The sequence below is a fragment of the Anabrus simplex genome, chromosome 3, assembly GCF_040414725.1.
Source record: "Anabrus simplex isolate iqAnaSimp1 chromosome 3, ASM4041472v1, whole genome shotgun sequence".
Classification (NCBI taxonomy): domain Eukaryota; kingdom Metazoa; phylum Arthropoda; class Insecta; order Orthoptera; family Tettigoniidae; genus Anabrus; species Anabrus simplex.
In genome coordinates this window covers 4,785,976-4,800,096 of record NC_090267.1, presented here as the reverse complement: position 1 = coordinate 4,800,096, position 14,121 = coordinate 4,785,976, and the positions used below count along the sequence as shown (strand labels likewise).

The 14,121-nt window shown below is 36.2% G+C and overlaps 1 protein-coding gene across 1 annotated transcript in view; it reads right to left on the bottom strand.

Moving 5' to 3' along the window:
* Window positions 1-14,121, bottom strand: part of LOC136865917 (zinc finger protein OZF) — a 93,031-nt gene that overhangs the window by 66,922 nt on the left and 11,988 nt on the right. Inside the window, exon 2 of the mRNA XM_067142460.2 lies at window positions 92-214. Coding sequence (XP_066998561.2) covers window positions 92-157 — 66 coding nt within the window. The 5' untranslated portion in view covers window positions 158-214. The remainder of the gene's footprint in view (window positions 1-91; window positions 215-14,121) is intronic.

Genomic DNA, 14,121 nt, shown 5'->3' with positions numbered 1-14,121 from the left:
CTACCAATATTGGCAATAATTTCTTTTAAACAAATTGCCGAATTGTGAATTGAATTCCAGTCACAGTAAAATAATCTGGAATGATACTTACGAAAGATGAACCTGCAGTTCCTTCAAACCAGACTAGTTCGTCCTTGATCTCAATTTTGTGGTCCATTTCATACAACAGATGTATTTACATGAAATTGAGGAGAAAGTTACGGCAACTCACTGTCTACTGAAACAAGAAACATTAAATACATATATTACTATTATTAAAGTCATAGTTTATAAACCAACAAAATAAGCAGGCATACATCCCTGCAGCTTCCCGTGATTGTCAATTTGTTTATCATAGCCATACAGCCACTAGTCTTGCAAGAAATCCACATCAAAGAGACATGGCTTTTCTTTCAAACATCCCACATGCACTGGCTGGGACTGAACCATGGACACCTTCGTGAGAAGCTACTAACGTCACTACACTATCGGAGGTCCCTCCAGGCCTATAGACTGGTTTGATGCAGATGTCCATATCACCATATCCGGTGCTACTCTCGTGGCCCACAGACTGGCTTGATAGAGATCTTCAACATCACAGTATCCTTTGCTTACTCACTCATTTCTACACACCTATTATATCCTCCAACTGCTCTAATCAGTCCTATTACCCTATAAGTACGAGTTCTGGGTTTCTCAACATGTATCCTATGAATATTTTCTTAATGTCAACTTTTACCAAATCTTTCTCCTCTTATAAACCTGATTCACTATCTCTTTATTTGTGACTTGAACTGTCCATCCAACTTTTAACACATCTAGGTAACATCACAATTCAGAAGTTTCTATTCTATTTCTTTATGTGTCAGCATTTACCTATGTTTCACTTTCATACAATGAATACTCAACAGTAATAAGATGTTCAGAAACTTCTTTATGACATGGTTACCTGTATTTAAGATGAGCATTGGTTTTCTAATATTACTAATGTTATAACAGAAGTCTTCAATAGAGGGAGAGTAGGTAACAACCCCATGTACTACTCATGAACAATATCCTAAAACAGTTGGCGTGCTTATTCGAACATACAGAGTCTCAGTTATGATGCATTATGTCCAGATTTACCACAGATCTGCTAAGAACTGGCAGTCTACCTTGACTATTCAAACAGACAAAAATTATGCCATCATAAAACCTGGTAAATCCAAAGTATGACTAGAAAGCTTCAGACCAACCGAATCAAAAGTGCAAAAAACGTGAGCATGTGAATATTTTCAATTTCCAATTTAAACTGAATATCAATTCTTCAGAGGTTGAAGAACAGATTTGAACTTCATTGTCGGTTTCCACAACGAGTCACACACACAATTTGAGATTGTCTCTCAATGAAGACAGACTGACACCTTAAATTTTAGTATTGTGATTTCATCCTCATTTTTCATGTAACACACTGCACATGTAGACTAAGAGGTTCTCAACCTTACCAAAACCACTCACTGATTAAATTTCATTATGTATCACTTCTTTTCTCACTTGTTTTCATTGTGCTTTAACAATATTGTTATAAAATTAATTATGCATTTTTTAACGTTTTTTCACTGAAGATGGCTCAAATGAGCCAAAACATGTTTGATTAATATTACTCTATCTAAAGATGGAGTAATTTATTGAATAGGAGGAAAAATTAAATTCCTTTGTAAAGTGAAAACTGTCAATACGGAATGATTCTAATATCTCGTAATGTAAATGCCATCCAGGCAGGCAAGAAAGCTAACCTTTATTGCATACATACATTACATACATTATCATTATAGACTGTTATGCCTTTCAGCATTCAGTCTGCAAGCCTCTTAGAATTCACTAAACGTCGCCACAATCCTCGATTTGCAACTAGTGTTGTGGCTTCATTTAGTTCTATACCTCTTATCTTTAAATCATTAGAAACAGAGTCTAACCATCGTCGTCTTTCTCTCCCTCTACTTCTCTTACCCTCCACAACAGAGTCCATTATTCTCCTAGGTAACCTATCCTCCTCCATTCACCTCACATGACCCCACCACCGAAGCCGGTTTATACATACAGCTTCATCCATCGAGTTCATTCCTAAATTAGCCTTTATCTCCTCATTCCGAGTACCCTCCTTCCATTGTTCCCACCTGTTTGTACCAACAATCATTCTCGCTACTTTCATGTCCGTTACTTCTAACTTATGAATAAGATATCCTGAGTCCACCCAGCTTTCGCTCCCGTAAAGCAAAGTTGGTCTGAAAATAGTGCGATGTAAAGATAGTTTTGTCTGGGAGCTGACTTCCTTCTTACAGAATACTGTTGATCGCAACTGCGAGCTCACTGCATTAGCTTTACCACACCTTGATTCAATCTCACTTACTATATTACCATCCTGGCAGAACACACAACCTAAATACTTGAAATTATCGATCTGTTCTAGCTTTGTATCACCAATTTGACATTCAATTCTGTTGAATTTTCTTACCTACTGACATCAATTTAGTCTTTGAGAGGCTAATTTTCATACCATACTCATTGCACCTATTTTCAAGTTCCAAGGTATTAGACTGCAGGCTTTCGGCAGTCGTCAGCATAGGCAAAACTGCTCACTACATATCCACCTAACTGAATCCCTCCCTGCCATTTTATACCTTTCAGCAGATGATCCATGTAAACTACGAACAGCAAAGGTGAATGATTACAGCCTTGTCTAACTCCTGTAAGTACCCTAGTAGAGGATCTAGAAGAAAGCTGGACCAGAGTTTCGATAGAAGAATTCTGGACCAGCGGCAGCCACTGCGCATGCCCCCGTGCGCTTCACTCCCTGAAGGGGCCTCTCACTTGGCAAGGCACGTGCGGGGGGCGCCTCTCGCTGTCAAGGCTACACACAAGTGTGGAATGTCGCTCCTTGCGGTAGCTTACTACTGCTATGCTTAGGGTGGGTGGGCGTGATAGGTGACATCACTTGTTTTGGTGCGTAATTGAGTATCTTTTTACTGAAAGGTATTGTAAGACCAAAACAAGTTCACTATTAACCTCACTCTTCTAGTAGAGATTAAAAAAAAAAGATCCTCTATTGAGTGTAATAAAAGTGCTTAGCTCAATTATCAAAAAAAAAAAATATTCTACCCTACTTGCCTATGTGATTACCTCTTGAAATGTTTATGTTGGTGACAGGAAAGACATTTTGACAAAAATCATCATGTTAGATATGGTACTAAATTTATATAATTTTTTTTTTGCAGAGTTCTTTTTACTTGTTAGGGTGCATGTAGGAAATGTTAACTACACTTACCCAGAGGTCTTTATGTAAGAGGTAAATATTTCTTGAAAGACAAGGTTCTGTGAGTAGATTTGCTTCTAAAAGTTACTTGGTGGAGTTTCTCTCACTGCTCAAGGTGAGACAGCTACATGTTAAATAATTGCAGCAACTGGATTTGCTTGACAAGGTTACTTGCTGCCCAAAAGGTGAACAGGATATGAGATTTTTTTTTTGTAAAAAAGAATCGCTCCTCTCCTCCAGCTTTGGTCTGTTGAAGGTTAGCGAGTAACAACTCTAGCTAACTGGTTGGTGATGAGTGAAGGACAACACAAAAGTGCTTAGTTTAATTAAATAATAAAAATATTTTTCATGACTACTTACCTTTAATTATTTTTTCAACAGGATGCACATCTAGCTGTAATTCTTGACGATAGATACACGCATTGTTTACTAACCTTACATCAATAAATGTCATCTATGAAATATCATTGTACTAGGTAAAAAACAAATTTAAAAAAAAAAACTCGGATAAAGTCTGAAATCAGAGGTTGAGTAAGACATTCCGTTGTTACGAACGCGATAGTATGAATTTTTACATACGGAATAAAACAAAAACATCTCGCCATTTTTGTTGGATACGTCGGCAACTGTGTATACTCATCGAGGTCAAACAGCTCATACATGAGAGTGTCATGTCTGTGATTTCTTATTATCTTTGTCCAAGATGGCTAACACAAAAAAAATGCATTATGATCTCTGAACTAATAAATTAGTTAGGCAAACACATGATGTGCTATCTCATCAAAAATTATATCGAATATATATGTTTAGCACGGAAGATGAAATAATAAATCGTCTAATGAATCGGTTAGGGGTGCGTGAATTCACCGCAAAGAACAACAGCAAAGAACTTCAGTGAACAAAGACATCAAACACGACAGTGTTTTAACAAAACAAAAGAACGTGCTGCCACGTAGCTGAAATATTGGTTGAAAAACTGTAAAGCATGGTTTCTTTTTAAATAAAATATTACGAATTATTTCTTAATCAACCTCTGAATTGAGACAGTGTGTGAGTGAAAGCTATAATTTGTCACACCTACACAGGTTGGTGATTTGAGGATAGAAAAATAAAATCTGGTAAAGGATTCAAGGTTATAGCATTTGGATGGTGTAAAAACAGAAAAAAAAATATGTGTATGCATATATAGGTTAGGATGAATTATTCAAGCAACTCGAATAATAAGTGGAACATCACACTGTTTTATTTACCTGTTAGTTCAAAATACATGATTAAATTCTTTCTTACATGCTTCACAGTCTTTAATCATTGGAATCGCTCCGTCAAAACCATCAACCTCGTCTTGTCCTCTGTAGCAATAATGTCTGACACACGGGCTGCAAACTGCTATTTCCAGTTTTGCTTTTACATAGTAGGGTAGTTTCTCCCATGCTTCATCTAAATCTTTAGCGGCATATGTTGAGAGAAACCCAGATGGTAAATAGCGAATTAGATGTTGTGGCATTCGAAGTAAACTGCCATGTGTATAGTATGATGTAATAGCCTCACTTACTAATGAGAAATATATTGTACGTAAAGGATCAGGTTTAATACTTGGTGTACAAAGTTCACATTGACACTGGATGTTACGGTTTCTCTTCTCACCAAACTCATTCTTTACTTGTCGCTCCATGACTGATGACACGCACACACTGTTGTCAACAAAGAGAATACCTTAATATTTATTCACACACTTTTTTAAATAGTGTGCTACAGTTTACGTTACGTCACACTGACATGGTGTATACTCCAGTTAGCTTTAAAGTACACTTCTCTTAGCAGTTACCTAGTGTTAAAATAGCGAACTAGAGAGAATAATTTTATGATTGGCAACGAGGAGGATCGAACTTGTACTCATCTAGATGTGAGCGAATTCACTTGCTTTATATAAAAATTTTAATGCTAGGTGTAAGATAATCTCACATTATATTACCAGACGCAACTTTATTGTGTGTAAAATTATTATTTTGTAGACATATGTTTGAAGCGGAACATTCCTTTGTAGTGTATATCTATCCCGGATGTTTTCTGCAAGCAGCTTTCGCATAAACCGGTTAACGCCTTACTTCTTTCGCGGTCATTGCTGGTCATGGTCGTGCTTTGACCACGGTTTCATCAAGGCTACAAAAAAAGAGGATGCGTTAACTCAAGTGCGGATCGCTACGCAGCTTACTAGCAGATGTTGTATCCAGGCAGGTTTTTTGAAACTAGTTGGTTTTTTTTTTTTCAAATTACATATCACCGTTAGAACAGGTATATATACTGCGATCGCTTGCTGTAGGTACGTTACAGTTTCAAACTGCCTTCGAAATGCCGTCCGTCCAAGAAACTCTCTTTGAAAAGCTTCTCGCGCTGCGGGAAATAGTTAGATTAATGGAAATGTGTGAGATAAATAATATAGTAGAAGTGCAGGGCTCATTTGAAAGAGCGATCGTTAACAGAATTCGGCATATGACTAACGAAGAGTTTCGGCTTCTCGTTAGGCTGCATACACGTATTTTGTTACGGCGCGAAAGCCCGAACTTCAATATATTATTTATCCACAAATTTAGTTTCTTTTCGTGCAACGCGATGTTAGCAGAACTAAGAGAGCTAATGGACGATCACGGAAGTGATGGCGATATTTTTGGTGAGTTTTAACTTTTTTCTAAATTTCAAGACTTCGTCTATTGTCGGATTGCGAAAGATTTTAATCTTACATTAACTTTTTCTTTCTATATAGGAGAAGATTAAGAAGTGATCCTGGAGGAGGAGGAGAATTTAATTTATTTGAACTGTTATAGGTGAGTGCAAAAATATATTTTATTTATCTTGCTTTCTTTTCTGCTCTTAGGAAGATAAACTAATTAAATATAATTTTTTTTTTTTACGTCGCACTAACACAGATACGTAAAGGAGTAGGAAAAAGGTTGGAATTTAATATTAAAAAAATTACAAGAGGTTATCTTTAGTTAAATTTTGTTTATTATATTTTATTAAGATACATGTTACACAAATGTTTCGAATTAATTATGCAGAGTTGAGGTGGAAATATCTTCTTGCTTGAGGTAATGTCCAACGTTGTCATCAACAAAACAAACAGCACAGTTTCTTGGGCAAGGGAAGTCTGCAACAATAGAGAGAGGACACTATAAGATGGTAAATCTATCAGACATTAGAGTAAAAAATTAAAAATATATTATACTAGCGTACTTACTATTGATTTTTTTTTTAGAATACATATTCCTTCGGAATCCATGAATTATGCGTGGCGTCGAATCCTAGCCACGATACGAAAACTTTGTCGTTCTTTCTTTTTAAAATTTTATCAATGAGGTATATTTTAGGATGTTTTGTCTTCTGCAGTTCTTGTTCATAGAACGCACCAAATATTGGTTTATTTTGATAGTCGTGAAGCAAGTAAGTTCTCGGTGATGTTTCTTTTACTTTTCTTACAGTAAATAATTCATTACTCCAATTAGGAGTATAGCCCTTTGTAAAATATCGCTTAATTTTACTTATTCGTACTGTGTCACCTACTTTAAATTTTGGTGGATAAGGTGACTTCTTTTTCTTCATTTCCCGTAATTTGTACACAGTAGCAAGTTGTTGTAGATTGTTTGTGACGTCTATAGGTTTCATACCAATCGTACGATGTTTTCGATTATTATATTCATCTAATAGTTTTGGTAGCATGCGAAGCCAGTGGTATGATCCGCACGCCGAGAATTTCCTCCACATCCACTGCTTCAGTGTTCGATTGAAGCGTTCAACTACGCTTGCCTTCAAGCTGCTCCCTGTCGAATAGTGCTTAATTTTTCTTATTGTAATCCACTGTTGAAAAATCTTATTATAAAATTCTTTTCCCCTGTCAGTTTGCAGATGTTTTGGATAGCGTTTACATTTTGAATAGATGCGTTCCATATTCTCCACTACTTCGTTTCCTGTTTTTGTTTTAAGTGGAACTGCCCAGGCATACTTTGAATAAACATCAATAACAGTTAACATGTATTTATATCCACTATTAACTTTCGAAAACAGAGACATATCAACAAGATCCGCTTGATGTAAATCATCTCTCCCCCGGCTAATAACGCTCCGTCTTTCAAAATTCTTTCGCACTGGAGCGTGGAGTTCTTTCGCTATTTCTTCTCTGATATTGTTCATAAAGTATAGGTAAAAGAATTCGTTCTGTGTCGTCTATTCGTTTCTTGAATCGCAGTCGATCTATAGCCAGTTGTTGCCAGTTGCTTCTTCTGTCTTCACATCCAATTTCATAGATTACTGAAATATCCTTTGAGAATCTAACCGCTTTAAATATATTTGCGAACGGAAGTTCGTCCCACCGCGCAGTGTTCATTTATTCGATGTACCTCGACTTTCGAAGTTCTTCTTCGATTGACAAGATTTCGTTTTCGTGTGACGAATGACCAGCACTTCTAGATGCTATTAACTTTTTCAATCTCTCCACTAGACTGTTTGGATCATTCCAGTGAACTAATTCGATCTTCTTTCTTTGTTCATTTTTCCACTTGGCTACTTTTGATCCTCTTCCTGTACGTTTGTATTTGTGTACACTTACAAATTTTGGTGTGCTCCTTCCTTTTTTCACTTTTGCATCTTCTACTAATGGCTTGATAATTTTTTGAAATTTGAGCGATTTCGTGCCTCTCATTGGCTTGCCTGCGTCATACTGTTTCCTGTGCACGTTAGTGTAATTTAATATATGACTGTAAGCTGACAGATCCTTATCATCATACAACTGTGCGTCCGGATCTTTCTGAAATATTAATTCAAGGAGACCTTCAGTTAAAGGATAGTTAAAATTGTCAATTATAAGATTGTTATCGCGAAACAGTACTTTTTTCTCCCTAAATAGTGTTCTCCATGAACTACTCGAACCCCGAATATTCTATCAACTTTGTGTCTCAATTGTGGGTTAAGATAATTTTGCAGGAGAGTTGTAACCTTTCTGTCCAGAGTTTCTTCTTCTTCTTCTTCCGATTCTTCTTCTGCCTCATCACTTATATAACTATTTAATTTTCGATTTTTCTTTGCAACTAATCCATTCGAGTTAACTGTAAGCTGCTGTAGTTTATTTAATGGTGCAGTTATTGGTTTAAATGTTTCTTCTAACTTTAGTTGGTTTAAAGCCATATCTGCTTTAAGAGAGTTTTATTTTTTTTTTACATCTTTTCTTAATTTTGCTAGTCTATCCTTTACACGACTTTTTTCCACTATGTTCGCCTGCATTTTTTAAACTGAAGCGTAACGTCTATTGTTTTACTCATATATAGTATATTCAAAGAGTATATGGAGCGGAAGATCGTTAGTATTCCATTGTTCTGGGTCTTTTAGGCGGAATTGAATTTCATCACCTTCCTTTACAGCAATTGGTGTACCTACTTCTAATTCGATTGGATTGTTCACGTGATTAATCATCGCATATACCAGAGAACCACCTGTACTTGTTAACGGTATAAGTGTACCCGTGTAGGGAAGCTTATACATAAGACGACAGTTTTGTAGCATATATATTGGTGACTGATTTGACGGTAGACTGTTAATTTGAAAAAGAGCTTTTCTTGGTTTTTTGTGCAGTTCCTTTTTCATCACTTCAAACTCTTCTTTTGCAGTTGCAAACGTTTCTAAATACTGTTTGTTAACAACATCTTGCTCGTGGATAGGTGAATCAACATTTGTAATTCGTTTGTTCTTCATATTTAATTCTCCGTTAGATTCTACTGGCAGAGAATTTTTCTGAAGTTTAGATACGACAAGTTTTAACTCGTCAACTTCTCTCCGTGCAGCTGCATACTGTTCTACAAAGACTTTATTTGCAACATCTTTCTCATTTAACGGATTATGTACGTTAGTAATTCGCTTATTTTCCATACTCAAAGTACCACCCCCATCAACGTTTAGTTTCTGTTGATTGCTTATTTCATTCTTCAGTTTTTCGAGTTCTTCACGCGCTGCTGAATGTTTTTCCAGGTATGCTTTATTAATCGCATCCGTCGAATGAATAGGTTTGCCGATGTTTGTTACTCGTTTATTTTGCATATCTATCGATCCATCGTCATTCACTTGTAGTAGTCTACCTTTTGTATGCTTTTCTAAAAATAAAAGCGAAATTGCATCTTGTTCCTCTTCAGGATCTGCCACACCCGATATTCTCTTGTTGTTCATGTTGAGGATATTGTCAGTTACAGGAAGGTGATCATCCACAATATCACGTAAAAGAGAATCAACATATTCTATGCGTGCAGAAACGTCGTTAACTCGTTTCTCTAAATTTCTCTGCACATGGTTAGTGTGCGTACGCATTGTGTCAAGCGAAACTGCTTCGTTTCCATTCATCGCTGGAGCTATTCCTTTCAGCCTTTTGTTCTTAAAATCAACTGCATCCTCTTCTAGTTCACATATGTCATGTATTTCATTTTTAAGATCTAAAATGTCACGTTGTATTTCTTCTTTATTTATACTGTCCTTAACGGTTTTTAACACATAATTTTTATTACAAGCATCCTCCATGTTTATAGGATTGCCGACGTTCTTTAAACGTTTACCATGAATACTTAAGTTTCCGTCAGATGTTGATGTTACGTAATTTGTATTAACCATCATTTTTTCATCTACATATGATTTAGTAGCAATATCATGACGTGATGATGGTCGCGTTACATACACGTTACTGGTTCTGTTGTTTGATGCCATCGTGATGTTCTTTCTCTACTCAACAATTCGAAAATGAGTTCGTTAATGTATACACTCTCGTATTTATATCACATAAAATATATCGAATCCATTTCGATATCGACCTTTGCTTATTTCGCTATCCTTATCGATAACAAGAAAGCTGAATTTCGACTGTGACCAACAACGATAACATAAATCAGTGAACTGGTTGTAACTCATATCGGTGTTCACGTGATCGTCGTAGACATGCCGAAGATTTCTTGCATCTTGTTTAAACAGAATAATGAAATTAGCGTTGTCTCTAATAAGTTGTTTGGGAATGCAGGAATAGGTCTGACATAAGTAAAAAACATCCACGATATGGTGTCGACCTCTACTAAAGTAGTCTTTCATGTGCTGCTGTTTGTCGCTTGCTACATCGTCAAAAATAAACACGGAATTTCTTTGAGCTTTTTCTGGCGGTATTACTTGCTCACGATCAGAGTAAAACTCGCATTTTATTTCTTTAATAGATTTTAAAAGCTTCTCTAGCTCAATATATTTCTTCTGCGACAATGATTTTGAGTAAACATACACATTCTCAAAACGTAACCCGTTCGGTTGCAATAACAAATTAATCATTACATTAGTCTTCCCTGCATTCGATGGTCCGCATATGAGACAGCGTATTGTGTCCGGCAACAGTTTACTATGTTTATTTTTCTTTCCTACTGAACGTTTTGTGTCGTTCAGATTTGCAACAGGTAAAGATATCGATTGTTTTATTGTCTTCACCATCACTTTCTTTTGATGATGATAATTTTCAACGATCGAGTGCACAGTGGATTTCTTTTTTCTCAAAGTTATTGTTGATTACTAAATAAACACGAACTTTTTTTACCTTCTGTTTTACTTATCTAGTTCCAAAATGGTTCGTGCATCACACTACACGTAGTATTAAGAAGTGCTGGAAGAGCTGTCCTGTTATAGTGATCTAATACTATGTTGCCAACTTCACAACCTCTCATATACCGACAAGAAGGCGACCATTTTCTATGTTCTGTTAACGGATCATCATCTTTATCCCACGAAAATAATTCGATTCCGCAAAAAATACATTTAACTGCGTCTAGGTATCCCGTGAAGTAAAATCCAGCTTTAGCTAAACTTAAGGGGTCTATCCACGGTACACGCTATCTAGCGAAAGTCCTTATCCGATCTACCTCAGATTTTAAATTTAACGGACGAGGAATGTACGCCATGTCGCTGTAAAATGAGGAGAGCAGAAAAATATCTCTCTTATATATATATATCTTTCTACCTTTCAGAAAAAAAAAAGAAAAAAAAATAAACTTACATACATTTTTAGTATTCAACAGTTGCACATCGTGTAAAAATGTAATTCGTATATAACAACACACTTGATAGCAGGAGCTCTTATTTGAGTATGCTGCGTCGAAGACGCAACGTTGTAGCAGCTCCATGTAAACGAGTAGGGAAAGGAGGAATAATAGGCAAAGTTCTTAATAAAGCTATAGATAATTTACCAGTAGAATTGCACATACCAGGTTATGAATTCTGTGGACCTGGGACAAAGTTAGAAAAACGACTTAAGCGTGGTGATCAAGGAATAAATCTATTAGATAAGGCATGTAAAGAACACGATATCGCTTACGCTACATACAAAGACCAGAACAGAAGGAAAGAAGCAGATGAAATCTTAGCCTCTAAGGCTTGGTCTCGTGTAAACTCTCAGGACGCATCATTAGGAGAAAGAGCAGCTGCACTAGCAGTTACGGGTATTATGAAAGCGAAAACTAAAGTAGGTGGTGGTAGACGAAGAAGAAAATCAAAACATCGAAGAGAACGAGTAAAACCAAAAAAAAGACAACATGCTGTAAAAAAAAAAGAAAGGTGGTTTTCTTCCACTCCTTCCGATATTTGCAGCCTTGTCGGGCTTGGGCGGTCTAGCAAGTGGAGCTGCGGGCATAGCATCGGCTGTAAACAAGGCGAAAGCTGCACAGGAAGAATTAAAAGAAATGAAGCGCCACAATCGAATGCTAGAAGCGATGCGTGGGAAAGGGCTTTCTACTCGAAACAAAGGAAAGGGCATTTACTTAAATCCTCCAGCATACAAAAGATAATGGAAGGTCTGCCGAATAGAGCATTAACTAACATAGATCTGTATCGTTATGCATATCGTTTAAAAATTCCCTACTTCAGAGGTGTGTTTATGCGAGATACGTTACCGAAAATTTCTCGTAAAAATGAGAGTTGTATTTTGAATTTAGATCCGATAAGTAAACCTGGTTCGCACTGGGTTGCGTTCAGTAAACGAGGTGCGTATGTCTACTACTTCGATAGTTTTGGTAATTTACGTCCCCCTAAAGAGGTATTAGAATATTTAAGAAACTGTTACATTCGATATAATTTTCATTCTTATCAAACTTTTAATTCATCAATTTGTGGTCATCTGTGTTTACTATTTTTATACTGTATAAATAAAGCAAGACCTTAGTATTTGTGTTCAGTGTGCACGATGCCGTATGAAAGACGGATTACACTCGAGGGTAGAGGCTCGAAGATTGATGTAGTATTAGAAACTCCGATTTATTTGAATAGAGCTTCTTTCTATGAAATAGGTCTTGCCGCACTATTTACATCTAATAGTATTCGTAATGTCACTAGTAAAAATAATAAGTTTGCTATATATTTGAATGGTAAAAAAATTCTTTTGAGTGTAGCAGAAGGCATTTATGAATTCGAAGATCTTGTTGCAAAAATAGAAAGTTTGCTAACTATTAAAAATGTGAAACTATTTCTGCGGGAGTACACTCCAAAACTTAGTTTTTTTATCTCGACTATTAACAACAAACCTACTATGCATTCTCCGTTTGACATTGATTTCAATGTACCGAACAGTGTTGGCACTAGCTTAGGTTATCTGTTAAATGTATATGAGAAATATGCTAACCATGAATCACAGCTGAATGAAATAGGTAACGTAATCGTTAATAGCACAAATAACCAGATTGGTATTAAAATGAAGGGAGACAAAACAACTGTACTCACATTACCGGAAGGTAGTTACACTTTTTCGGAAATAGGAGCTCTAGTTCAAGAAGCAATAATTAACAACTTTCCTATTCTCGAAGAGGAGAATGACCCTCTAGATGGAGATAGTAAACTTATTACTATTACTTACGAAAAGACCTATCTTCGCTGTAAAATGTCCTCCAACCTAGACGTAGACTTTGATGTTTCCGATTCAATTGCTGATTTGTTAGGATTTTCACGCCGAAAATATGATGCTAATAAATTACATATTTCAGGAGAGATTATTAAAATTAATAACGTGAACTCGATTCGTGTATGTTGTAATCTCGTGTTAGGTTCCGGTTCCTACCTCAACGGTAAACAAACACATTCGTTATACAATTTTAAACCGCTTGTTCCAGCAGGCTATCCTATCGTAGTTCAACCGTCAACTATAAGCTTCTTACCGGTAAACACTAGTGTTATTCAACATATATCTGTCGTACTCGAAGATCAGTTCGAAAACCCAATCGACTTACAAAATGAGGATGTAACAGTAGAGTTAATTATTCGTCCAGTAAAAATACAGTAATCATATATAACATAAAGCGTACACTTATGTACTATCATTCGAGTAAGGAACAGTTGATCATCAACATCATGGTAGTAATTTACAACAACCAGTCAAAAAACCGAGGATTAAAAGAGGCAGCAGCTAGAGTAGTAAAATATAGAGTAAAGCTAAAAAAACAATCTCATCGTGTACGCGATAAGAAAAAATTAACCTCAAACAATAAAGACTTTTTACAATCGCTAGGCTACCGACTACTATAAGTTCTATTTCTCCTACAGAAACTACTTTACTCTCTTTTCGTGTGCGTAATCAAGGTAACATTACTCTCTTTTTGTGTGAAATCACTTTACAATGCTACCGACTGCCCCCCTAGGATAAAGCATATAAATTCTAATTCTCTACGAAAAACTACTTTAGTCTCTTTTTGTGTACAATCACGCTAACATCAAGGAGAAATATGTTCAACGTAACGGACAAAGTTATATTTGACAACAGAGTTGCTAGGCGGGAAGTAAGGAGCTATCATCCATATGCTGGCACGAAA